Below are 27,302 nucleotides of genomic sequence, written 5' to 3'. Positions count from 1 at the left end.
TATACACTATATATGGCCAATAGTTTGTGGACACCTGACCAACATACCTACCTATATAGTCAAAAGTAGACATGTGCGCACTGAAATATTTTGTTTCAGAATTTCGTTTTCGTCCGAAAAATACGTTTATTTTGTTACTCCCGAAATTCGTTTTTATTTATTTTGTTTAGTTAAAAAATGCATTAGTCTAAAAATCTAAATTAAGGTCGAATCTGTCAATTGAAGGCTTATGGTGTCTGTCGAATGTTGTAAGAAGATTCGACAAAGCAGCTAAACTGTACGACGCAGAGATTGTACATTTCCGGTCGAATGCTCTGCCCACAAGCTATAGTAGAATTATAATGTTGTATGACTAGTAATAATTATATTTATTAATTATTATTACTAGTCAACCAACATTAGAATTCTTCTATAGCCTATGGGCCGAGAATTTGACCGGAAATGTCCGATCGCGGCGTCGTACAGTTTAGCTTAGGGTTGTCCAGATACCGATACCAGTATCGGTATCGGGACCGATACCGAGTATTTGCGCTAGTACTCGTACTCGCGCAAATACTCCCGATACCAAAATAGAATACTTTTTTTTTTTTTTGTGACATCGAACACAAATTGGATGGCACCATTGGATGGCACTGATAGGTGGCACTGGCATTGATTGAATGGCACTCATAAATGGATGGCACTGATAGGTGGCACTGGCACTGGCATTGATTGGGTGGCACTGATGAGATGCACTAATAAGCTGCCTCCCTGCACTGATGCACTAATGGGCACTGATCTGCACTGATAGGTGGCACTGGCTAGCTGCACTTTTGGGCACTGGCACCGATGAGCTGCACTGACAGTGATCACTCCTTCAATCATATGTAGTTTTCCAGTACCGTATGCTAAAAAACAGCCCCACACCATGATGTACCAGTTCTTCATAATTCTAAAGAAAATATCTTTGGTCTGTATTGTGGTTTGAAAACGGTCACATGACATTAAAAAAAAGTATCGGTATTCGGTATCGGCGACTACTTGAAAAAAAGTATCGGTACTTGTACTCGGTCCTAAAAAAGTGGTATCGGGACAACCAAACTTTAGCTGCTTGTCGAATCTTCTTAGAACTTTCGACAGACACAGACAGACGCTGGCCCGACGTCTATACCTAACATTGCGTACACCTCATAGAGGCAGGGGTAACGTTACGCCGAAAAAAGCCTTACGTAAACGACGTAAAAAAATGCGCTGGGCGGATGTACGTTATCTAGCTAATTTGCATACTCTACGCGGAAATCAACGGAAGCGTAAATATGCACCTAAGATCCGACGGCGTACTAAGACGTACGTCAGTCGGATCTAGCCCACATTCAGTCGTATCTTGTTTTGTGGATACAAAACAAAGATACGACGGCGCATCGTAGAACTTACGCGGCGTATCAATATATACGCCGCCGTAAGCTCTTTGTGGATCTGGCCCACAATGTGTATTGTTATAGCAACCAATCGGATCAGGCTTTTCTACAAAACCATTTTTCATTTGTTCCCTAGTCATAGTTCAATCCTCTAACTGCGAATAGAAGGGATTGACCCAAGAACGGCATACCGTTGTTCCACAAACAAAATATAGCTCTTAAAACTGTATTAAACCCCAAACCAAAAATGTAATATTTAGGGGCAGATCCTCAAAGAAATTACGCCGGCGTATCTGTTGATACGCCGCGTAATTTCAAATTTTGCGCGTCGTATCTTTGTTTTGGTATCCACAAAACAAGATACAACGGCATCTGTGTTAGATCCGACAGGCGTACGCCTTAGTACGCCATCGGATCTTAGATGCAATTTTTCTGCGGCCGCTAGGTGGCGTTCCCGTCGTATTCCGCGTCAAGTATGCAAATGAGCTATTTCCGACGATCCACGAACGTACGAGCGGCCGTCACATTTTTTTACGTCGTTTCCGTTCGGCTTTTTCCGGCGTATAGTTAAAGCTGCTATATGGTGGCGTACTCAATGTTAAGTATGGCCGTCGTTCCCGCGTATAATTTTGAAAATTTTACATCGTTTGCGTAAGTCGTCCGTGAATGGGGCTGGACGTAATTTACGTCCACGTCAAAACCAATGACGTCCTTGCGACGTCATTTAGAGCAATGCACGCCGGGAAATTTTAGGGACGGCGCATGCGCAGTTCGTTCGGCACGGGGACCTGCTTCATTTAAATGAAACACGCCCCCTACCCGCCGAATTTGAATTCCGCGCCCTTACGCCGCCGTAACTTACGGCGCAAATTCGTTGAGGATTCAAACCAACTCAAAGTAAGTTACAGCGGCGTAGCGTATCTGACATCTGCACCGGGCGCAGTGTATGTATGTGGATCTGCCCCTTAGTGTCTGCCCTGTTGTAAAGCTATGCGCAAACTGTTGGCACTATATAAATCCTGTATACAGTAATAATAATAATAATAATTATTGTTGCCAGTGGTTTCTTAGCTGATTGAATGGCAGAATATGCTCATTGCTCAAGGAACCCCTACCAACCTCTGGAGGAACCCTACATCAAGTACAAAAGACGTCGCTCCCCTGACCAGCCATCATAGCATAGGAATCAGAATTGGCTTCAGCCTGCAAGTCTCCACCAAAAGAGCAAGGCCTTCTGATGCAATTTGCCCCTGCCCTCCAAGGCTTAATCGTAGGAAGGAGAAACCCTAGTTAAGTAGTCTGGAGTAGACAGACTTTCTACCACCAAAAAATAATAATTCCACCCTTCAAATGCTATCTTGTAGTAAAAATTGGGCACATAACACAATTTTTAACCCAGTGATCAAGATTTAGGGCAAACTGGTCCATTCAGTGGAGATCAGATGTTTGTGTGGCTTAGTGAACCCATATACATAATAAAATAGTCCTCTGGACCCTTTAGCAGTCCACTCCCTCAGTATAAAAACAGTCCTCTTCCCCATGTACTCTTACCCTAATTGTGGATTTTACTTACATTCTGGCTTCCTTACATTGACACCACAGATGACGTCCAATAGGACGAAACACGTTGGGTAATACTCTTGAAATTATTGCTCATGTCCTATTTTATCTACAAGCTTGTTTTTTTCAATTTGCTGTAAGTGTAAACCCCTTTTTATACCATTAAACGTCATACAGTATCACACCATGTGCGGATTATCTGTCCTTATATGTTTCTCATAGCTGTCTAGAGATCAAAAGAATAGGCCAATAGGAGAACATATTAAATTGATTATGTGGTGCAAAGCCTTATCGGTGTACTATGTGATCATGACAAAGATGCCCAAATATGTACTTTTCAGTCCACAAAGGTTAAAGTGGTTGTAAAACCTTCCATATACCCAGTGAATTGACTATGATGATACACAGAGATGAAACCAATCCTCCTACATAAGTTGTATCTGTTTATCTGCGACCTGCTCTTCCCTTCATCTGTTCAAAGTCTTGCTTTTATACAGCTTGTCTGAGCAGTCATAAAAAAGGGGGTGGAGAGCTGAAGTTTCACACTGCAGAGCTTAGTGAGCAGAGCTTTGAGAGCTGATTGAAGGTAAGGGACACAACGCTCTTCACGCAGCACACAAGAACAGAGCTGAAGTTGTCAATCACAAGCTGTGTGCTGGAGATCCCTTCCCTGTCACCTTTTTTCTCTTGGTGTCAGGAAAATTTGTCAGAAGTGAATGATGCTGATAGCAGAGGAACGAAGCAGCAGACAGAAATGACACTTAGTGCTTTTAATTGAGACAAGTACACACTATAGAGCGATATGCTTTGTTCGGATTTATTGTCTGAGGTTTACAACCACCTTAACACCACACAGGAGCTTTACCATCATGTTGACCTGACATATCTATAAGGTGGTCACCAACATAATCTATGCTTGCCTATTGACCCATAATTCTCTGCCCCTTGTGGGTGGAGGACTTGCATTTGTCTTGACTGCAGGTTGGGGGTCACCTACCCATGGACTAGATAGATGGGGGGGGGGGTGGGGGGCCCAGGGTGCACAGAGCCTTGCTGTCTCCCAGGGGCTTTTCACGATCTTCACAGCTCTATTATTCCTTTTGAGGGGCTTTCATACTCTGATGACCATACAGTATATGTCTCAGTACATGAACCTCCTTTGTGTCCAGCTCCCGCTCGGATCCTGGGGTGAATACTCAAGCCTTTCATTGACTGGCTAGTTACCTTGTATTTCCTTCCTGTGATATCTTTTTGCCCCTGTTTTTGGAAGTTATCCAGTTACTATCTGTGATCTGCCTATATTAGCAGAACTAGTTGCTTCTAAACTGCCCATATATAGACTATTGGAACTAGTCTCCCTGCTGGAAGACATCTCTATGTATCATTGTTTTTGGATAATTTTGTATGAAGCTAACTCTACTAAAAGACAGTGAGATCCGTTTTCTCTTTGTTATCTTTGAACCTTGAACGTGTCCTGATGAAGCCTAACGGCGAAACGCGTTGACGCACAAGGGATCACTGTATACTCGTGTATATGTTTTTAATGTTTTTTGAATGCTCAATTTATCACTTTATTACAAGCAACAGATGTCTGATAATGCACCATGTGACCCGCATCGCAGATTCGTATTCGCCATATCGCCAGTGGATCAACGTTTATTTGCTCATCAACAGGGGCGGACTGACCATTCGAGCACTCGGGCAGAGCCCGAGGGCCCCATTCCACTAGGGGGCCCCATCAGGGTTGCCAGCCTCAGTAAAACCAGGGACAGTATGTAAAAATCTATGTTTTTTTACATGTGTCCCTGAAATGTCCCTTCCTGACATGCCTTTGGTCTAAAAATCCCAAGATTATAGCTGCCCCGCCTCTCCAGTACCTTTTCAGTGTGTGTATATATGTGTATTCTGTGTGTGTGTGTATACTGTGTGTGTGTATCTTGTGTGTCTGTGTGTGAATACTGTGTATGTATACTGTCTATGTGTGTGTATTCTGTGTGGCCCCATAATCTATTGCCTGGGGACCCCATAATCTCCTATTGCCCGGGGGCCCCATGATCTCCTATTGCCTGGGGACCCCATAATCTCCTATTGCCCCGGGGGCCCCATAATCTCCTATTGCCCCAGGGGCCCCATAATCTCCTATTGCCCCGGGGGGCCCCATAATCTCCTATTGCCCGGGGGCCCCATAATCTCCTACTGCCTGGGGGCCCCATGAGTTGTCAGTCCGCCCCTGCTCATCAAGACACAACCTTCTTGGAAAGGCCACTGGCCCCATGACCCCCAGCAGTGGCTCCCCACTGAAGGTACACCAAAGGGGATGTGTTTGGTACCACCGACCTGTCTGTGTGTGTGTGTATACTGTGTGGCCCCAAAATCTATTGCCTGGGGACCCCATAATCTCCTATTGCCCGGGGGCCCCATAATCTCCTACTGCCTGGGGGCCCCATGAGTTGTCAGTCCGCCCCTGCTCATCAAGACACAGCCTTCTTGGAAAGGCCACTGGCCTCATGACCCCCAGCAGTGGCTCCCCACTGAAGGTACACCAAAGGGGATGTGTTTGGTACCACCGACCTGTCTGTGTGTGTGTATATTGTGTGGCCCCAAAATGTATTGCCTGGGGACCCCATAATCTCCTATTGCCCCGGGGGCCCCATAATCTCCTACTGCCTGGGGGCCCCATGAGTTGTCAGTCCGCCCCTGCTCATCAAGACACAGCCTTCTTGGAAAGGCCACTGGCCTCATGACCCCCAGCAGTGGCTCCCCACTGAAGGTACACCAAGAGGGATGGGTTTGGTACCACCGACCTGTCTGTGTGTGTGTATATTGTGTGGCCCCAAAATGTATTGCCTGGGGACCCCATAATCTCCTATTGCCCCGGGGGCCCCATAATCTCCTACTGCCTGGGGGCCCCATGAGTTGTCAGTCCGCCCCTGCTCATCAAGACACAGCCTTCTTGGAAAGGCCACTGGCCTCATGACCCCCAGCAGTGGCTCCCCACTGAAGGTACACCAAGAGGGATGGGTTTGGTACCACCATCCTGCATTAAAGTAAATATGTTTCTTAGAACAAGTTAGCTTCTTCAACAAGTTCACTAATAAGTCAAAGCAACTTACTTTTGCCACATTTTTCTACAATTAAAATTCCCTTTGGGTGCAGCTATTGAATAACAACCTGCAGGCAAGTAGCAGCGTTAACGTCTCCTATCTCTATACAGCTCCCCACTATTGAGCCAAAGATTAAAACATCAAAAAATCATCGATTTTCCACAGCTGATTAATCAAAAACAGCACCAACAATTAAAAAAAAATTGCATATTTTTTATTTTATTTATTTTCACTTCTCAATTCACTTTCATTCCACACAGCTCTCTTCTTTGTAGAGCCAGTACAATTCATTTCAAGCAACACCCCCTTTGGCCACCATTGAAAGTAACTAAATGCTCTAATACCGTACATCCCCTCTTTTTGGAACCAATCCAGCTATTTAGTACTTGCCATATCCAATCGCATTTCAGTGTCATGCCAATGGCATTGTGGAGGTTGTAGTCTGTCCTTTAGCGCAAAGCTATTTTTTTGGGGGGTGGGGGAGGGGCGGAGTGGGGGGGGGGGGGGTGTATGGGTTGGGTTTGTAGGTCTGACCCCCAGACTCCCACTGTTTATGCATATAATGCTATATACTGGAAAATTAACATTCAGCTGAAATCCCATTATTAGGAATAATCCCAACTAGCTGTGCTTTATAAATGTGCCCACCAACCAAAGTATTCATTATTTTTTGACAGCACCTATTTTGCCTGGCGTACAACATGTCCCTTTTTTTTTGCATTGATATGACAATCACACACACACAAAAAAAAAAAAAAAAATCTCTAATAACGCTTATAGACTTATCACCCCCATATAACATCCTCAGTCCTTGCACTGGAAAAAAACTTACACAACTCTTGAGGCATTAAAAAAAGAATTAAAGGAAAAATAAGAAGGGTTTGCTTTAAACACATAAATCATAAGAAAAAAAATAATTATACACATTTTTTTTTTTCAGCTGATCAAAAAAAAAAAAAATGCTTAAAAAAAATGCATTTTAATAAAAGTTTGCTCTGGGATTTAAGCCACATTTTATACGTACATGTCATATATATGTCATTATATAGTAGAATAAGATGCATGAAAAATTAGAGGTATGCCAACAGCACATCATTATGTCACCCATCCTATGATAGCCGACCAAGTGATCTGTGCACCTGGGAGAATTATTAAGCTTAATATTTTATTTCTTACTGTAAGTGCCTTGGCTAAGGAAAAACAGCACAGTGAAAAGTATTACCATGCAGTACATGTAGAATAATAATAATAATAATAATAATAATAATAATAATAATAATAAAAAATCAAATCTCATTCTACAATAAATGCAAATAAAATATATATATATTTTTTTTTATATACCATACCTGACATGCAAACGATGAAATTGGCTTGTAGGAAAAACACCACCTCCCAAACAATTTCCATTCTACGATTTTCATACCAACTGCATCACTCAACGGAACAATCAATAGAACACTTCCCAATGGCAAGGTCCCTCTCTGCCTGAGTGTATTTTCCAAATATGTTTACTCATGTCCCAAAAAAAGAAAAAAAAAAGAAGAAGAAGGAAAAATCCAACACAAGGACCTCAACTTGATCCTGTTCTCTCCATCAGTAGAAAAAAAAAAATGGAAAAAAGCAAAAAAAGAATAATAATTCACAAGACAAAAAAAAAAATCCAAATCACAATATATAAAAAAAAAATATTATCTCCACAGCCAAATCTTCTTGCAGTTAAATTAAGAGTTGGCCAGCAAGATCATTATCCGTGCAGTCGATCCCCCAGCGATGGGCATTAAGCTGTTTTAGTTTTATCCCTTCAATGTATCTCCCAAGACTGTCATGGACATCCTTGATGAGCTGGGGGTCCCCCCTGTGAGAAGATAACAGAAAAAAAATTAAAATAAAAAATAAAGGTAACGAAACAAAATCAAAACATTTTGTAGAGAAAAGAGAAATTGAATTGAAAATAACACCAGTGTGATGTTATGTGACTGACTGCAGCAAGATAGCATTGCAAGGGGTTTAATTTTTTTTTCTTTCTTTTTTTTTTTAAAACCATGGTGTCTCTTTGTTTGGGCACCAGGGGGCGCTGGAGTATCACATAAAACCACCCTATACCTCCCAAAGCAAAGCTTGAAGAAGCACATCCTAAAGGATTCAGGTGTACTACAGTCACTTGAAATTTTCTATACATATTACTACACTAGATTGCATATTTGCAGTCATGTAATTCCCAGGCATGGGTGGGCAGCCTGCATTTAATGCATCATTTTAATAAGGATCTTTTTTTTTTTTAAAGCAAAGATAGGATGCAGATTTTGCAAAATTGTATTGCCTCTCAGATAGTTAAGCTGTTTGTTTCCTGGCATATTGATCTGAATCTGCCAAGCTTTTGCAAAGGGAAAGCTGCCATTACTTCAGCATTTTGTGCATCCAAAATAATATCCTTTTTTTTTTAATGAGGCTCCTCTACCTACCAGGTAATCCAGACAGGCGCTGTCCAGCAGAGATCCCTCCTGAAGGTGCTGCACACAATGAGCTTTGGGTAAGGGTGGTGGGGATCATTGGCGGTTCACTCTACTTTTGGCACTTTGGCTTGGCTGGAAGGCTGAGCAGGGTAGGAGTGAGGTCCAGCAAGGTGCATCAGCTCCCTGGAGGAGATTAAGGCGCAGTTCTGTCGCTCATGCGCGCCCTGGCTATGGAGGAAGGCTCTCATCTGCAGCAGGTAGGTCACTGCGGGTCAGTACTGCTGAGGATCCCGAGCCTAGACTATTTTTTTTTGGGGGGGGGGTCCTGCTCATAAAGATCCCCAGCTCTGGGTGGCTAATTAGCGCTCTGCACTTACCGGGGCTGTTTAAGGTGCTCCGCAGGACCTCTCCAGCGGTCCCTCCCTGGTGCTTTAAAGACTTCTCCAGCTGTATCTCCCTAGCGCTTTAAGGTGCAGGATATCTCCAGTGGTCCCTTCCTGGCTTAAGGTGCCCGGCAGGATCTCTCCAGTGGTCCCTCCCTGGCGCTTTAAGGTGCTCCGCAGGACCTCTCCAGCGGTCCCTCCCTGGCGCTTTAAAGAGCTCTCCAGCGGTATCTCCCTGGCGCTTTAAGGTGCCCGGCAGGATCTCTCCAGTGGTCCCTCCCTGGCGCTTTTAAAGGTGCTCCGCAGGACCTCTCCAGCGGTTCTACCCTGGCGCTTTAAGGTGCTCTGCAGCAGGACCTCTCTTCCAATCCGCGTTGGGAATTCAGCAGTCTTGCAGTGTAGTCCCGCACTTTTCCCATTTGCATTCAACCATTGTCACTATAGGAGCTCCCCAGAAGTCCACCTGGTGCCAAAGAGGGTTCAGCAAAAAAAGACCCCCCACCAATCTTGTAGGGTCCCCCTCCTGAGAAGATGCCTGGATAAGTCTTGTGTAGAAGCTGAAGCGCTGTCCAAGGTGCTGAAGTCTAGCAAGATCCCCGCATATAGATTCCCGACAATTCTCCTGGATAAGGGAGGGGAGAGCTCACTTTGTATTCCCTGCCAGGCTGTCTCAGTACAGCATGCAATGAAGCAGTGCTGGATTCACTGGCAAACTCTGCCCATCCTGACCTGCAGCCACAGCCTGAAGTGACCCACAGCTTTGCAGACTGTCAGTCAGTGAGTTGCATAATGCATGGCTATCCCAGCCACCAGCAAACTTGCATCCCTCCTATTTCCCATTCAAGGAAAAAAAAAAAAAGACTTGTCACATGGGGGACTATACTGGATGCTGGATAGGAGACAATGTGGTCAATAAATCCACTGACACACTTTTTTTTCAGTGCATGCTGATTGCTAGCAAACACTGAAAGCAGCCACCCACCCCCATCTCAGCCCATGCACTGTGATTAGTGCTGATTACCTCTCTCTGTTGGTAGTATGAACATTATTCCTGAGCTCTGGAGTACCAGCCTCTCTGTGTGTTTATTGTGCAAAAGGGATGAGTGCAGTGATTTTCTTAAACTTGATTTAGATGCAAAATTACTGTTTTTTTTTTTTACTGTCGGTGGAATTTAATTTTACTGAAGCGGAAACTCAATTTTGCTCATCAAGCTTCATTTGCGTAAAAAAAAAAGAAAAAAAGGTTTGTACATGCCTCTGTGTGTTTAATGTGCTCCAGGGTTGAGTGCGGTGATTTTTTTTTTATTATTATTTCGATGCAAAATTACAGATTTTTGCTCTCAGTGAAACTTAATTTTACCAAAGTGGAAGCTCAATTTTGCTCATCAAGGAAAAATGCGTAAAAACAAGAGTCGTACTTGTCTCTCGGTGTATTTATTGTGCTCTGTGGATCAGTGCAGTGATTTTACTAGATACAATTTTGATGCAAAGTTAGGCTCCATGCCAGGGGTGGCCCGTCCATTGTGGACGCATTGGGCGCTGCCCCCCCCTAATCCATGCTTCTGCCCTCCCTATCCATGCTGCTGCCCTCCCTATCCATGCTGCTGCCCTCCCTATCCATGCTTCTGCCCTCCCTATCCATGCTGCTGCCCTCCCTATCCATCCTGCTGCCCTCCCTATCCATGCTTCTGCCCTCCCTATCCATGCTGCTGCCCTCCCTATCCATGCTTCTGCCCTCCCTATCCATGCTGCTGCCCTCCCTATCCATGCTTCTGCCCTCCCTATCCATGCCGCTGCCCTCCCTATCCATGCCGCTGCCCTCCCTATCCATGCTTCTTCCCTCCCTATCCATGTTTCTGCCCTCCCTTTCAATGCCGCTGCCCTCCCTATCCATGCTGCTGCCCTCCCTACCCATGCTTCTGCCCTCCCTATCCATGCCGCTGCCCTCCCTATCCATGCTGCTGCCCTCCCTATCCATGCCGCTGCCCTCCCTATCCATGCACATTAATTCCTATGGCGGGATGGGCAGGGGTCTGTTTTTTTAAGCACTGATTATAGCCAGAGGCTCTAATAGGCTTCAATATAGGGAGGGCTTGAGGTGCAGAGCATTGCGTCTGGAGCCCACCCAGGTGTGTTGCAACAGTGAATGAATATTCGCTGTTGCAACACTAATCCTCCTTCTGGCCAATCGGGAAGTGGGGTATTTAACCCGTCATCCAATTGGCTGAAAGGACAGGTGATCCTATTGGACGCCTAGGAGGAGGGGAGGAGACGCATGGCGGAAGCGAGAAGGGAAGAGAAGGAGCCGCTACTCGATGCCCTAATGTCTGCCGCAGTCTCATGTTTGCTGGTGCACAGTGGTGACAATTGATGGCACAGTGGCTGTGTTTGATGGCATGGCACAGTGGTGACAATTAATGGCACAGTAGCTGTGTTTGATGGCATGGCACAGTGGTGACATTTGATGGGCACAGTGAGGCTGCAATTTTTTTTTCCGTTTGCGCCCACCCAAAAATTTTGAGCACCAGCCGCCACTGGTCAGGCGGCTCAGCCGCCTGACGAGTCGCGTCCCATTCTATGCAATAGAACCGTTCTAATAGGAGCGATGCAAGAAAAAGGTTCTTGTACGACTTCGGGGGTGGCTCGGGGCCAGAAGTCATTTTGTTAATCGCCTCTGAAGTCATCTTCAGGACGACTTGCAGAGTCGCCCCTGAAGTCGTTGCAGCCGCAGTGTGAACCGGCTCTTAGTGAAAATTTCCAAATTGGGCACAAAGTGTCAATATTTTGTGTGGCAATTTTATTTTCCAACACTGCCTTAACCCTCTTGGGCATGGAGGTCACCAGAGCTTCACAGGTTGCCACTGGAGTCCTCTTCCCCACCTCCATGATGACATCACACAGCTGGTGGATGTTGGAGACCTTGCGCTCCTCTCCCTTCCGTTTGAGAATGCTCCACAGATGCTCAATAGCGTTTACGGCTGGAGACATGCTTGGCCAGTCAATCACCTTTACCCTCAGCTTCTTTAGCAAGGCAGTGGTCATCCTGGAGGTGTTTTTTTGGGTCGTTATCATGTTGGAATACTGCCCTGCGGCCCAGTCTCCAAAGGGAGGGGATCATGCTCTGCTTCAGTATGTCATAGTACATGTTGGCATTCATGGTTCCCTCAATGATCTGTAGCTCCCCAGTGCCGGCAGCACTCATGCAGCCCCAGACCATGACACTCCCACCACCATGCCTGACTGTAGACAAGACACACTTGTCTTTGTCCTCCTCACCTGGTTGCCGCCACTCACGCCTGACACCATTTGACACCAAATACGTTTATCTTGGTCTCATCAAACCACAGCACACGGTTCCAGTAATCCATGTCCTTAGTTTGTTTGTCTTCAGCAAACTGTTTGTGGTCTTTCTTGTGCATCATCTTTAGAAGAGGCTTCCTTGTGGGATGACAGCCAAGCAGACCAATTTGATGCAGTGACCAGTATGAGAGAGTGAGAGTGATAACACCAAATTTAACACACCTGTTCCCCATTCACACCTGAGACCTTGTAACACTAACGAGTCACATGACACCGGGGAGGGAAAATGGCTAATTGGGCCCAAATTGGGACATTTTCACTTAGGTGTGTACTCACTTTTGTGGCCAGTGGTCTAGACATTAATGGCTGTGTGTTGAGTTATTTTGAGGGGACAGCAAATTTACACTGTTGTACAAGCTGTAACACAACATTGTAGCAAAGTGTAATTTCTTCAGTGTTGTCACATGAAAAGATAGAAGAAAATATTTACAAATATGTGTGGGGTGTACTTACTTTTGTGAGATGCTGTATATATCCTTCCCTACTCTACTCAGAACTAAAAAAAATGGCTATAGATACACTTCTAGATGCTATATATATATAAAAAAGAAAGCAGGCGCCTAGTTCATTATCTTTGAACACTATTTATTAAGAGGAAAATAGGTTATCATATTAACAAACCAATAAAAATATCATGCTCATCTTAAATATTCACATGGAGAACCACCAGAACAGGTATACAAACTTCTTATATGTTGGAAACATGCCACACGTGTCTTCTGACGTGTTTCGAGAGAAGTCCCCTCTTCATCAGACCTCAATGCCTATATAACTTCAGGATATACCTACAATTTTTTGGGTAAAATTAAACAAAATCTAGTTGGAGGTCTACTTTATTTTTGCCTACCCCATTGACTCCAGTGTGTGATGGAAAGTTTCGAGGTGAGTGACCTCTTTATCAGACCTCAATGACTATAAAATAACTTCAGGATATACCTATGCCCCCCCTCCCTTTCACCAGCACTCCACCACCCTCCACTCCAGGGTATTTTTGTTTGAAAACATACATTTTTACCTACAATGTTCAAACCAGTCTAGAGACATCACGGCAACTTCCTCCAGCTCCACCAGTGGTGGGGGTGGGGGGAATGGGCATTCTTCAAGGACTGAGCCATGCTCACCTAATGAAGTGGAGTGCCAACTCAATCCTGGAGTACTGTCAGCTCACTCTGCATGATGATGCGCCCCCTAGAGGGAGATATGTGAACAGCAGATTGGGCTTACAGGAAATGGGCAGAATGCCTTGATTGTTGTTCTGCCTGAAGGAGTGCCCAGCGCTGGACTGAGGAGGAAACCAGGAACAGCGTTGAAGCATGAAGACAGTAGATAGATATTGGTATATACTGTATATTTACAATTTTTTGGGTAAAATAAAAAAATCGAGTTGGAGGTCTACTATATTTTCACCTTCCCCATTGACTCCAATGTGTGATGATGTAACCCCTAGAGGTTGATGTGTAAACAACAGTTTGGGTTCATGGGAAATCGGCAGAATGACATGGCTATCATTCTGCCTGAAGAGGAGTGCCGGCGCTGGACTGAGGGGGAGGAGATTGGAGCTTGGAGACAGTAGATAGATATTGGAATATATATATATATATAAATATATATATATATTTTTTTTTTTGTAAAATAAAAAATCTAGTTTGAGGTCTAGTTTATTTTCGCCTTCCCCATTGAGCCGACGCTGGACTGAGGAGGAAGCTAGGGTCAACATTGGAGCTTGGAGACAGTAGATAGATATTGGAATATATATATATATATATATATATATATATATATATATATATATATATTTATATATATATATATATTATATTTATTAATTTTTTTGGTAAAAAAGCTTGGAGACAGTAGATGGATATTGGGATATATATATGTATGTATATATATATATATATATATATATATATATATATATATATACACATACTGTATATACTCGCGAGTATCAGCCGACCTGAATATAAGTCGAGGCACCTAATTTTACCACAAAAAAATGAGAAAACTTATTGACTCGAGTATAAGTCTAGGGAGTCCATCTGCATGCCTCACTGTGCCTCACTGTGTCCATGTGCATGCCTCACTGTGTCCATGCCTCACAGTGTCCATGCCTCACTGTGCCCATGTCTCACTGTGTCCATGCCTCACTGTGCCCGTGACTAGACTGACGTTTAACATGGGAGTCTATGGAAGGGGTGCTCAGGTTTGAAAAATCAGTACTCCCCAGCCGTAGGTCCCCCAGAAAACAAATTTTGCACAGTTTTAGAGGAGAAATGGGGCTACATGTGTGCCAAGTTCCGGGTCCAGGGAACCTACGACCGGCCGGTACTGTGTCCCCCAGAATCACCAGAGATATGACCGTTTAACATGGAAGGGGTGTCCGACTTTGTAAAATCAGTGCTCCCCGGCCATAGGTCCCCCGGACAACAAACTTTACACACTTGTAGAGGAAGAGTGGGGCTACAGTGCCAAGTTTGGGGTCCAGGGGACCTACGGCTGGCCGGTACCGGGTCCCCAAATTCCGAGAGATCAGGCGCAAAAAGGTGACTCGAGTATAAGCCGAGGGGGGGCATTTTCAGCACAAAAAAATGTGCTGAAAAACTCGGCTTATACTCGAATATATATAGTTTATATATATATATATATATATATATATATATATATATATATATATATATATATAGTTTAGATATATATATATATATATATATATATATATTTTTTTGGTAAAATAAAAAATCTAGTTGGATGTCTAGTTTATTTTCGCCTTCCCCATTGAGCCGACACTGGACTGTAGAGGAAGCTAGGGTCAGCGTTGGAGCTTGGAGACAGTAGATAGATATTGGGTTATATATTTATTTATTTTGGCAAAATAAAAAAACAAGGGCCCGGATTCAGAAAGGAGTTACGATGGCGTATGTCCGGATACGCCGTCGTAACTCTGAGTTGGGGGGTCGTATCTATGCGACTGACTCAGAGAATCAGTTACGCATAGATTTCCCTAAGATCCGACCGGCGTAAGTGTCTTACACTGTTGTATCTTAGGCTGCATATTTACGCTGGCCGCTAGGTGGCACTTCCGTATATTTACGTGAGGAATATGCAAATAAGGTAGATACGCCAATTCAGAAACGTACGTCCGCCCGGCGCATTTTTTTACGTTGTTTACGTTAGGCTTTTTCCGGCGTAAAGTTACCCCTGCTATATGAGGCGTATCCTATGTTAAGTATGGACGTCGTTCCGGCGTCGAATTTTGAAAATGTTACGTCGTTTGCGTAAGTCGTTCGTGAATAGGGCTGTACGTAAGTTACGTTCATGTCTAAAGCATTGACGATTTGCGGCATAATTTCGAGCAATGAGCATGCGCCGTTCGTAAAAAACTTCAAATACGTGGGGTCACAATTCATTTAATAAAACACGCCCACATCATCTAAATTTGAATTAGGCGGGCTTACGCCGGACCACATACGTTACGCCGCCGTAACTTAGGGCGCAAGTTCTTTCTGAATACGGAACTTGCGCCCTAATTTACGGCGGCGTAACGTATCTGAGATACGTTATGCCCGCCGAGAAGATACACCATTGTATCTGAATCCGGGCCAAGGTCTACTTTACTCTCGCCTCCCCCGTTGATATTGATGTTTGATTCTTGCGCCCTATAGAGGGAGATGTCAAAACAACAGTTTGGTCTCATGGAAAATCTGTAGAGGAGTGCCTCCGCAGGGCTGAGGAGGATGTCGAGCACGGCATTGGTGTATGGAGACAGTAGGTAGATATTGGGAAAATATACATTTTTTTATTTACTTTATTTTGCCTTCCATATTGCCTCCAATGCATTTTTTTTATGGAAAAAATAACATTTTAGAAAACTCCCAATTTTACTCATCGCTAATAAAGATGGTTAGCAAGCATTATAAGTAGCCTTTTCCGTCCTCTCAGTCCATGACTCTGATTACTGCTGTTACCTGTCCCTGTTGGCATTATGAAGATTATTCCTGCTCTCCGGAGTACATACCTCTGTGTGTTTATTGTGCACTCGCCATGCAGTCAGCCTCAAGGCTAAAGCATTTTAGTTATACCACATTAACCCATCTGGCTGCAGGTCCTCCGCTACTTGATTTAATTACACAGATAATTTCCCAGCAAGGAAAGGGGGGAATTTAAGTGAAAGACATAAGAGAAATCTGCATTTACTGACCTGGATTATATTGGTGTGACATATAGATTATCCTAATATCAATGCTCCTGATCTGTTCTACAGGGCAGGATAATCCCTAGAAGCTCTTTCCGCTGTTCTTGCATGCTGTATTTTTTTTTTTACATTTAAAGCTGAAGTTTGATCTGCTTGTAAGGCCGCGTACACGCGGTCGAACATGTCCGCTGAAACTGGTCCGCGGTGTGTACGGCCTAGAGGACAGGTTTCCAGTGGACAAAAGTTTCTTAGCAAGCTAAGAAACTTGTCCATTGGAAACATATCCGTCGGACATGTCTGATGGTTAGTACACCTAATCGGACATGTCCGCTGGTTATGACGTGTAACCAGCGTCCCGAAATCCCGCGCATGCGTCAAATTGATTCGACGCATGCGTGGAAGCATTGCACTTCCGTGTTTGAGAACGTTGGTGTCTTCTACGTCACTGCGTTCTCTGTCCGCGGGGATTTTGGTCTGATGGTGTGTACACCAAAAGCTTCCAGGAGACATGTCCGATGAAAACATGTCTCCTCGTGTGTACGGGGCCTTAGAGGTCCTTCAGGGTTGGCTAGAATTGGTGCCAAGAGCACACGTCTCTGCCCCGCTCCTGTCTTTTCTAGAATATTAACCCTCCTGCTATGGCTGTACCCTTCACCGTATTGCGCCCACTCCATGCCAGAGGCAGAACGAGAGCAATAATTCTAGCCCTAGACCTCCCCTGTAACTCAAAACATGCAACCTGTAGAATTTTTGGAGATTTTTAAGGGTAGAAGCTTGTCGCCATTCCACGAGTGGGAGCAATTTTAAAGCGTGACATGTTGGGTATCAATTTAGTCGATGTAACATTATCTTTCACAATATAAAAAAATTGGGCTAACTTTACTGTTGTCTTATTTTTTAATTAAAAAAGTGCACGAGGAAGAACCTTGTGGAAATGGCGTCTGCCCCCTAAATGACACTCAGACACACTCGACCCCGCTGCTGCCACCTGCCGTTCGGGGGTGACGGGAGTCCCTGGACAAAAGGATAGCCCGCAGTACAGCCAAGCTAGAGCAGAGACCCAAATTTAAACAATCAAACTAGTTCAGAGGCAACTATTTCTCTGAACTTTCCCTCTAAATTTCAAATAGCACCGGCCCTGATAATAGCCAGGCGCTACACTAACAACAAATAAATGCCCTGAAATTATGCACTGCCATAGATACGGCCCTCCAAAGAGTCCATCGGTCATGCCCTGTGAAGTTGCAGCTTGCCGCTTGGTGAGTTCATCTTGACACCGGCGCTGTAAACTGTTTTCAATGTTGGGGTTTTTGCAGCCAGAAGGCGCTTGTAAAAATATAACAGGCTTTGATCAATCGCACCCAATGATTGCAACAAGAAGCTGTAAATTTAAAGTTAAATGTAGCACTGGCACTGTAAAGGAAGCAATAGTGTATCTTCACAGGCAATATCCCCTACAATTGTGCCTATTTAGCAGATGTTGTGACTGATTCTCGTCTTGCAGGTAATGAACTCCATCTGCGCCAGTTGTACTTCTAGTATTATTACCATTGAGTGGAAACTAATGACAGAAGCTGCACCGAAAAATTGGAGAGTGTAGCGTTCTGTTCATCTCTTACCATGGTGGTTCACAGTTTGCAAAGGAAGATAAAGGAGGGTCCCAGTTAGGCTTTACGCTGCCATTAAGTATGAATAATAACTGGTTATATGCATACGGAATTATTTTTCTTTACAAATGTACCTCTAAAGCAAGAACCGGTGCTGAAGGCTTCTACAGAAATTTCCCAATCTCATCCACTGTGTATATTATTCCAACAATTCTTATTTAAAGAACACTTGTGGACACCTGATCATCACACCTATATGAGCTTGTTGGACATCCTGTTACAAAACCATGGGGTTGACCTCTCATCCTTAACCAGGTAAGGAATGGTGTGTAGGATACTCCAGTTTTCTGTGAAGACTCTCCACGAGATTTTGGATTGCCTCTGTGGGAATTTATACCAATTCAAGCTAAAAGGTCAGGTACTCATGTTGGATAAGAAGACCTGGCTAGCAAGCAATTGGCATTCCAATTTATCCAAAAGGTGTTCAGTAAGGATAAGGTCAACGGTCAACATAGGCCACTGAACTTCCTCTACACTTCCTCCACACCCAACAAGTTCAACTACACCCACCAGGCACTGGTGTTGGAAAAAAAGACCTGGCTAGCAAGCAATTGGCATTCCAATTAATCCCAAAGGTGTTCAGTAGGGTTAAGGTCAAGGGTCAACATAGACCACTGAACTTCCTCTACACCCAACAGGCACTGGTGTTGGAAAAGAAGATCTGGCTAGCAAGCAACTGGCATTACAAAACTGTTCAGTGGGGTTAAGATCATTGGTCAGCGTAGGCCACTGAAGTTCCTCTACACCCTACAGGTACTGATGTTGGAAAATAATACCTGGCGAGCAAGCAATTGACATTCCAATTAATCCCAAATGTGTCCAGTAGGGTTAAGGTCAAGGGTCAACATAGACCACTGAACTTCCTCTACACTTCCTCTACACCCAACAAGTTCAACTACAACCAACCGTCACTCATGTTGGAAAAGAAGACCTAGCTAGCAAGCAACTGGTATTACAAAACTGTTCAGTTGGGTTAAGATCAAGGGTCAGCGTAGGCCACTGAAGTTCAGGTACTGATGTTGGAAAAGAAGACCTGGCAAGAAAGCAATTGGCATTCCAATTCATCCCGAAGGTGTTCAGTAGGGTTAAGGTCAAGGGTCAACATAGGCCACTGAACTTCCTCTACACTTCCTCTACACCCAACAAGTTAAACTATACCCAACTGACACTCATGTTGGAAAAGAAGACCTAGCAAGCAAGCAACTGGCATTACAATACTGTTCAGTTGGGTTAAGATCAAGGGTCAGCGTAGGCCACTGAAGTTCCTCTACACCCTACAGGGACTGATGTTGGAAAAGAAAACCTGGCGAGCAAGCAATTGACATTCTAATCCATCCCAAAGGTGTTCAGTAGGGTTAAGGTCAAGTGTCAACATAGGCCACTGAACTTCCTCTACACTTCCTCTACACCCAACAAGTTTAACTACACCCAACCAACACTCGTGTTGGAAAAGAAGACCTAGCTAGCAAGCAACTGGCATTACAAAACTGTCCAGTTGGGTTAAGATCAAGGGTCAGCGTAGGCCACTGAAGTTCCTCTACAGTCTACACCCTACAGGGACTGATGTTGGAAAAGAAGACCTGGCGAGCTAGCAATTGACATTCCAATTAATCCCAAAGGTGTTCAGTAGGGTTAAGGTCAAGTGTCAACATAGGCCACTGAACTTCCTCTACACTTCCTCTACACCCAACAAGTTCAACTATACCCAACTGACACTCATGTTGGAAAAGAAGACCTAGCAAGCAAGCAACTGGCATTACAATACTGTTCAGTTGGGTTAAGATCAAGGGTCAGCGTAGGCCACTGAAGTACCTCTACACCCTACAGGGACTGATGTTGGAAAAGAAGACCCGGCGAGCAAGCAATTGACATTCTAATTCATCCCAAAGGTGTTCAGTAGGGTTAAGGTCAAGTGTCAACATAGGCCACTGAACTTCCTCTACACTTCCTCTACACCCAACAAGTTTAACTACACCCAACCAACACTCGTGTTGGAAAAGAAGACCTAGCTAGCAAGCAACTGGCATTACAAAACTGTCCAGTTGGGTTAAGATCAAGGGTCAGCGTAGGCCACTGAAGTTCAGGTACTGATGTTGGAAAAGAAGACCTGGCGAGAAAGCAATTGGCATTCCAATTCATCCCAAAGGTGTTCAGTAGGGTTAAGGTCAAGGGTCAACATAGGCCACTGAACTTCCTCTACACTTCCTCTACACCCAACAAGTTTAACTATACCCAACCGACACTCATGTTGGAAAAGAAGACCTAGCTAGCAAGCCACTGGCATTACAATACTGTTCAGTTGGGTTAAGATCAAGGGTCAGCGTAGGCCACCAAAGTTCCTCTATACCCTACAGGGACTGATGTTGGAAAAGAAGACCTGGTGAGCTAGCAATTGACATTCTAATCCATCCCAAAGGTGTTCATTGGGGTTAAGGTCAAGTGTCAACATAGGCCACTGAACTTCCTCTACACTTCCTCTACACCCAACAGGCACTGGTGTTGGAAAAGAAGACCTAGCTAGCAAGCAACTGGCATTACAAAACTGTTCAGTTGGGTTAAGATCAAGGGTCAGTATAGGCCACTGAAGTTCAGGTACTGATGTTGGAAAAGAAGACCTGCCGAGAAAGCAATTGAAATTCCAATTCATCCCAAAGGTGTTCAGTAGGGTTAAGGTCAAGGGTCAAGATAGGCCACTGAACTTCCTCTACACTTCCGCTACACCCAACAAGTTCAACTACACCCAACCGACACTCATGTTGGAAAAGAAGACCTAGCAAGCAAGCAACTGGCATTACAATACTGTTCAGTTGGGTTAAGATCAAGGGTCAGCGTAGGCCACTGAAGTTCCTCTACACCCTACAGGGACTGATGTTGGAAAAGAAGACCTGGCGAGCTAGCAATTGACATTCCAATTCATCCCAAAGGTGTTCAGTAGGGTTAAGGTCAAGGGTCAACATAGGCCACTGAACTTCAGTAGAGGCAATTGATGGCACAGTGGCTGCGTTTAATGGGCACAGTGGCTTTGTTTGATGGCACATTGGCAGCAATTGATGGGCACAGTAGCTGTGTTTGATGGGCACAGTGGCTGCAATTGATGGGTTTTTTTTCAGTTTGTTTGCACCCAGGCCTGGATTTACTCCCTTTGCCGCCCCAAGGCCGGGTCCTTCAATGCCGCCCCCGCCTGCGCAGTACAGGGGGGACATTATCCGCCGGGGGACTTTTTCGGCAACACACGAAGAACGAGGGGGGGGGGGTTTGCTGCCGAATATGACATTGAGAGGCGGGGGATGGTGCTGCCGAAAATTGAGAAGCGGGGGGGTGACATTGAGCATTGGGGGGTCTGACAAAATGACATTGAGAACCGGGGGGGGGGGGGTGGGTTGCTGATGCCGAAAATTACATTGAGAGCCATCTCACCTCCTCTTCCCTCTGTTTTCTCTCCTCTCACCATCCGTGACATGACAGGGGGGAACTCCGGAAATGAAAGTGAAAGTGTCCTCTCCTCTCAGCCGCAGTGCCGCCCCTGCACCCACTGCCGCCCCGAGGCCTGGCCTTGTTGGCCTTGTCTGGAATCCGGCCCTGTTTGCACCCCCCAAAAATTTTATTGCATTTATTTGTGTCTTCTATATCCGCCTACAGTTCAGCTTTAAGGAAACGAACTGCACGTTGCTTCGTGGAAGCCGCCTCTTTAAATCTGAGATATCGTAGTTCATCTGCAGCTCTATAAATATCCGGAGGTGAGGCGTGCCAGCCAACCAGATAATATCTTTGACCAGCCTAGTGTGAGGTGGGCTAATGGAATGACACAAATGACTGGTTGCTACGGGTTACAGAACCTGCACAATGGGCCTTGAAGTGTTCTCAGAAATTAGCAAATTGTATTTTCTTCCCGAGCGTTTCTAAACACATTTCACAGCCGGCGTGCAGCCCGGGGACCCGTGACAGGAGGGGAGCCAGGTGATCGGGACCTCCTCAATAAATGTGCCTTACGGTAAGTGAATCTAGGCTCGGCTGAATGGACAACGCTCCGTAAAAGTGGATGTAACGTCAAAACACTTCAGCGCCTCTCAGCATGTTTTCCCCTCATTTATTATTTATATATCCCCCCCAACCCCCAATCATTTATTTAGAAAGTGATGTCAAGGGCCTTGTTTGCTAGATTTAGATGGATCTCTACAGAAAAAAAAATGAGTTTTGTAGGAACAAGGGGGTAGAGCACAAAAAAACATAACAATACAAATATACAGTACATAACAAGAAACACATAGGGAAATATTTATAAAAAATGCAGAGCTATTCATCATGTGCAACTGTACAATCCTTTTGGTAATGGGGCAAATGTTATTAGGCTATTTTCTCTCCAGGTCGAATGTTCTCCATTCATATTGAGTGGAGTGAAGTAGGAAAATACCATATTGTGGTCACTAGGTGGAGCTGATGATCATTATACGTGTTTAATTGCTATGGGCTAGATTCAGCATTGATTTACGCCGGCGTATCTATAGATACGCCTTGTAAATTCAAAGCTGCGCCGGCGTATCTTCTTTCTGTATTCAGAAAGCAAGATACGCCAAAATTAGGCTAAGATCCGACTGGCGTAAGTCTCTGCATATTTACGCTGGCCGCTAGGTGGCGCTTCCGTCGTTTTCGGCGTAGAATATGCAAATGACCTAGATACACCGATTCACAAATGTACGTGCGCCCGGCGGAATTTTTTTACGTCGTTTGCGTAAGGCTTTTCCCGGAGTAACGTTGCTCCTGCTTCTATGAGGCGTACGTAATGTTAAGTATGGACGTCGTTCCCGCGTTGAAATTTTAATTTTTTACGTCGTTTGCGTAAGTCGTTCGCGAATAGGGCTGGACGTAATTTACGTTCACGTCGAAAACCAATACGTCCTTGCGGCGTACTTTGGAACAATGCACACTGGCATATGTACACGGACGGCGCATGGGCCGTTCGTAAAAAACGTCAATCACGTTGGGTCACCACCCATTTACATAAAACACGCCCCCCTCATACTCATTTGAATTAGGCGCGCTTACGCCGGCTCCATTTACGCTACGCCGCCGTAACTTAGGAGGCAAGTGCTTTGTGAATACAGCACTTGCCGCTCTGATTTACGGCGGCGTAGCGTAAATACGATACACTACGCCGCCGTAACAATGCGCCCGGCTACCTGAATCTAGCCCTATGATGGTCAGCACCATCTAGTGCCCATAATACAGAGTTCTCCTAATTCAAGGGATGCATTTATTCAGAAAGTCAGGGGTCTTGTTTGCTAGATTTAGATGGATCTCTCCCAGGGGCCGACTGACCATTAGGGTTCTGGGGCACTGCCTGAGGGCCCCATGCCACTAGGGGGCCCCATCAGGGTTGCCAGCCTCAGTAAATTTTGTTGCGCTATAACCCAAAAAAGACTGTCAATTTTGCTATAAAACATATCTAACAAAAAAAAATTGAAAAAAATTGAATTTCTTCATCTTAGGCCGATATGTATTATGCTACATATTTTTGGCAAAAAATAAATAAAAAATAAGCGAACATTGATTGGTTTGCGCAAAAGTCTACAAACTACGGGATATATTTATGTACCGTATTTATCGGCGTATACTGCGCACTTTTTTGCCCTGAAATTCAGGGCAAAATCATGGGTGCGCGTTATAAGACGATACCCGCTTCCCGCGGCGAGTTTGAATTACTGCGCCGGCATATACCGAGCGCAGTACACTCGTGTATAGTCGGGCAGGCTCGGCTTCTCTCACAGTCACGTCCTGGACGTACAGGACGCACAGGACATGACCGCGAGCGACTATACACGAGTGTACTGCGCTCGGTATATGCCGGCGTAGTAGTGGTTCAAACTCAGCGCGGGAAGCAGGGATTGATCGTGGAGGACACCGCAGAACGACGCCGGACCCGACGAGGAGGACACCACCGAAGCCGCAGACGGAAGCCGGACCCGACAAGGCCGCCGATGGACGCCGCGCAAGACACCAAAACTGTAAGTACTAAAATCTTTTTTTTACAGGAATTGCGGGTCCACTTTAGGGGTGCGCGCTATACGCCGGAGCGCGCAATACCCCGATAAATACGGTAAATTTGTTTCCTTATTTTTATTCTATTACTAGTCATGGTGATGAACAGCGATGATATTGCGGCGGGAAAATCTGACACTAACTGACACCTTTGACGGTTTTTGGGGACCAGTGACACTAATCAGTTTAGGCCAATATTGCCTCGTTTCCACTGGGTGGAGCGGTTTGGGTCGGTACAGTTTGGAACGGTTAGAATGGTCTGGTCTATTCTGGTGAGGGTAGGTTGGCAACACTGCCGTCAGGGGCCATACAGGGTTTAGAAAAAATGCCTAGCGTGTCCACCAATCAGTGGAATGTATTGTAGCTCCGCCCTAACGAACCGTTCTATTTTCTATGGCCCCACATATGAAGCAGGACCCAGAATGGTGCGGTATGGTTCGGTTGTATGGGCCGCTTTCATAATGGAAACACCCAAAATAGCGTACCGTACCGAACCAACCCGAACCGATCCACTCAGTGGAAACGAGGCATATGCATTCTTCTACATGTTTTTGGTAAAAAAAAACATGAAATAAGCGTATATTGATTGGTTTGCGCAAGAGTTATAGGCCCAGATTCACAAAGCACTTACGCCGACGTATATCAAGATACGCCAACGTAAGTGCAAATGTGTGCCGTCGTATCTGTGCGCCGGACCCACAAACTAAGATGCGCCTAAAAACAGGCTTCATCCCGCCGACGTAACTTGCCTACGCCGGCGTATAGTGGGCGCACATTTAGGCTGGACGCATGGTGGCGCTCCCATTGATTAGCCATTCAAATATGCAAATGAGTGAAATACGCCGATTCACGAACATACGCGCGCCCGACGCAGTGCGCGTAAGTTTTACGTCTGGCGTAAAGTTATTCCCCATAAAGGAGGTGCAACCCAGCAGCAGACATGCAAAGGGCTGCACCAGGGAGCACAAGCCGGCGTATTTTACGTTGGACATGTCTGGCTGGGCGTAGGTTACGTTCACGCCGTAGGCAGTGATCCGGCGTAATTTAGGCAGTTGTTCCGACGTGGTTCTGAGCATGCGCAGGGGGATGCGTCCACGTCTCGATGCGTGCGCAGTTCGTGATACGGTCACGCCCACTTCAACCTACGCCGGCATACGCCTTCGAAACCCAGTGCAGCGTTGGGAGCACTGGCTTGGTGAATTCCATGCTTGCCTCTGCGCTGCGTTGGCGTAGCGTAAATTGTTTGCGCTATGGCGGCATAATGTGCGCCCCCGCTCTCTGTGAATCTGGGCCATAGTGCCTACAAAATAGGGGATATATTTAAGGCATTTTTATTATTATTATTATTTTTTTACTACTAACGGCGGTGATCAGTGATTTTTAGCGAGACTGCGACATTGCAGCGGACAGATCGGACACTATTTTGGGTCCAGTGACATTTATGCAGCTATAAAAATGCACTGATTACTATATACCGTATTTATTGGGGTATAGCGCGCTCCCGCGTATAGCGCACACCCCTAAAGTTGGCCAGAAATTCCTGTGGAAAAAAGGATTTTGTACTTACAGTTTTGGTGTCTTGCGCGGCGTCCATCGGCGGCCTCGTTGGGTCCGGCGTCCGTCTGCGGCTTCGGTGTCCTCTTCGTCGGGTCCGGCGTTCTTCTGCGGCGTCCTCCTCGCTCGTTTCCCGCTTTCCCGCGCCGAGTTTGAATACTGCGCCGGCATATACCGAGCGCACGCTCATGTCCTGTACGTCCAGGACGTGAGCGCGGGAGGAGCCGAGACTGCCCGACTATACACGAGTGTACTGCGCTCGGTATATGCCGGCGCAGTATTCAAACTCGGCGCGGAAAAAACGGGTATCGGTGTATATCGCGCACCCACGATTTTGCCCAGGGCAAAAAAGTGCGCGGTATACGCCGATAAATATGGTAAATGTCACTGGCAGTGAAGGGTTTCATACTAGGGGGCGATCAAAGGGTTAAATGTGTTCCCTGGGAGGTGTTTCTAACTGTGGGTGGAGGGACTGACTGGAGGAGGAGAGAGCTGGGAACAGCAGATCTGTCTCTCCTCCTCTGACAGAACGGGGATCTGTTTATTTACATTGACAGATTCCCGTTCTGGCTCTCTGTGGAGCGACCGCGGGTGGTCGGCGGACATCGTGGCTGCCGGCCACATGCATCGGCTCTGGCGTTGTGCCGCCGGCGCGTTTCGCACCCCCTATCGCTTTTAAAGCGGCTGACGCACACCTATGGCGATTCGCCCAGGAGAGATAACCTGCCGCAGTATAATAGTGACGGCTGGTCTTAAAGCGATTAATCTAGATACACCCCCCCCGCCCACCCAACTTCATTAGGCAGGGATGACACACTAATCCGAGAATCCAAATTCCTCTGTGCAGCTAGCAACCGACGTTTTTTTATAACAAACCGTAACGCGGCTGTTTTATTTTTAGGCATTTCTGGTACCTCCGCGGAGGAGCGCGCTTGTGTTATTTTGCCCGGATCCTCCGCTTGAAGCATCAACGTCTGGTTAATATTTACTGCACACGGATGCATTTTTAATAGCCTGAACTTTTCTTTGGATTTTTCAAAAGCGGCCGTATACTGTTTTTTTTTTTCTCGGGCTGGCTTGCTGTCTTAGTTTTCCTGGATGAAATGTATTTAATTATTTATTTCTCTTACGCTCGCGGAAATGAACACTTTTATTTAAATCTGTAATTGGTTTACATACGTGGGCGCTCTTGGTTGCTGCTTGGGCAAGCCATCATATGTGTTCCGTGACCTGAAGGATGTTTTCATTTTTTTTTTTACGTCAAATTTGAGAAAACTCCACTACAGTGGAACCTCAGATTACGAGCATAATCCCTTCCAGAAGAATGCTTGTAATCCAAAGCACTCGCATATCAAAGCGAGTTTCCCCATAGAAGTCAATGGAAAGGAAGATAATTTGTTCCGCATTGACTTCTATGGCATGCAATACCGCATGTGGCCATAGGTAGGGGGGGGGCACCGCAGAGCCTCGGAAATACTCTGGGACAGTACTTCTGAATGTTTTCTGAGTATTTCCAAGTGATTCTGAACGGCTCCGAATCGTTCCGAGTGTCACCGGCGCCCCCGCACCTCTGGACAAATGCGGTACTGC

General features: G+C 45.5%; 1 protein-coding gene across 1 annotated transcript in view; it reads right to left on the bottom strand.

Moving 5' to 3' along the window:
* The window catches only part of CA10 (carbonic anhydrase 10), a 181,191-nt gene extending 173,271 nt beyond the window's left edge, over nucleotides 1-7,920 (bottom strand). Inside the window, exon 1 of the mRNA XM_040330765.1 lies at nucleotides 7,411-7,920. Coding sequence (XP_040186699.1) covers nucleotides 7,411-7,471 — 61 coding nt within the window. The 5' untranslated portion in view covers nucleotides 7,472-7,920. The remainder of the gene's footprint in view (nucleotides 1-7,410) is intronic.
* Between the last annotated feature and the right edge of the window lie 19,382 nt (nucleotides 7,921-27,302).

Source organism: Rana temporaria, chromosome 12, assembly GCF_905171775.1.
Source record: "Rana temporaria chromosome 12, aRanTem1.1, whole genome shotgun sequence".
Taxonomy (NCBI): Eukaryota; Metazoa; Chordata; class Amphibia; order Anura; family Ranidae; genus Rana; species Rana temporaria.
The sequence above is the reverse complement of the archived record's forward strand: the minus strand, read 5'-3'. Positions and strand labels throughout refer to the sequence as shown.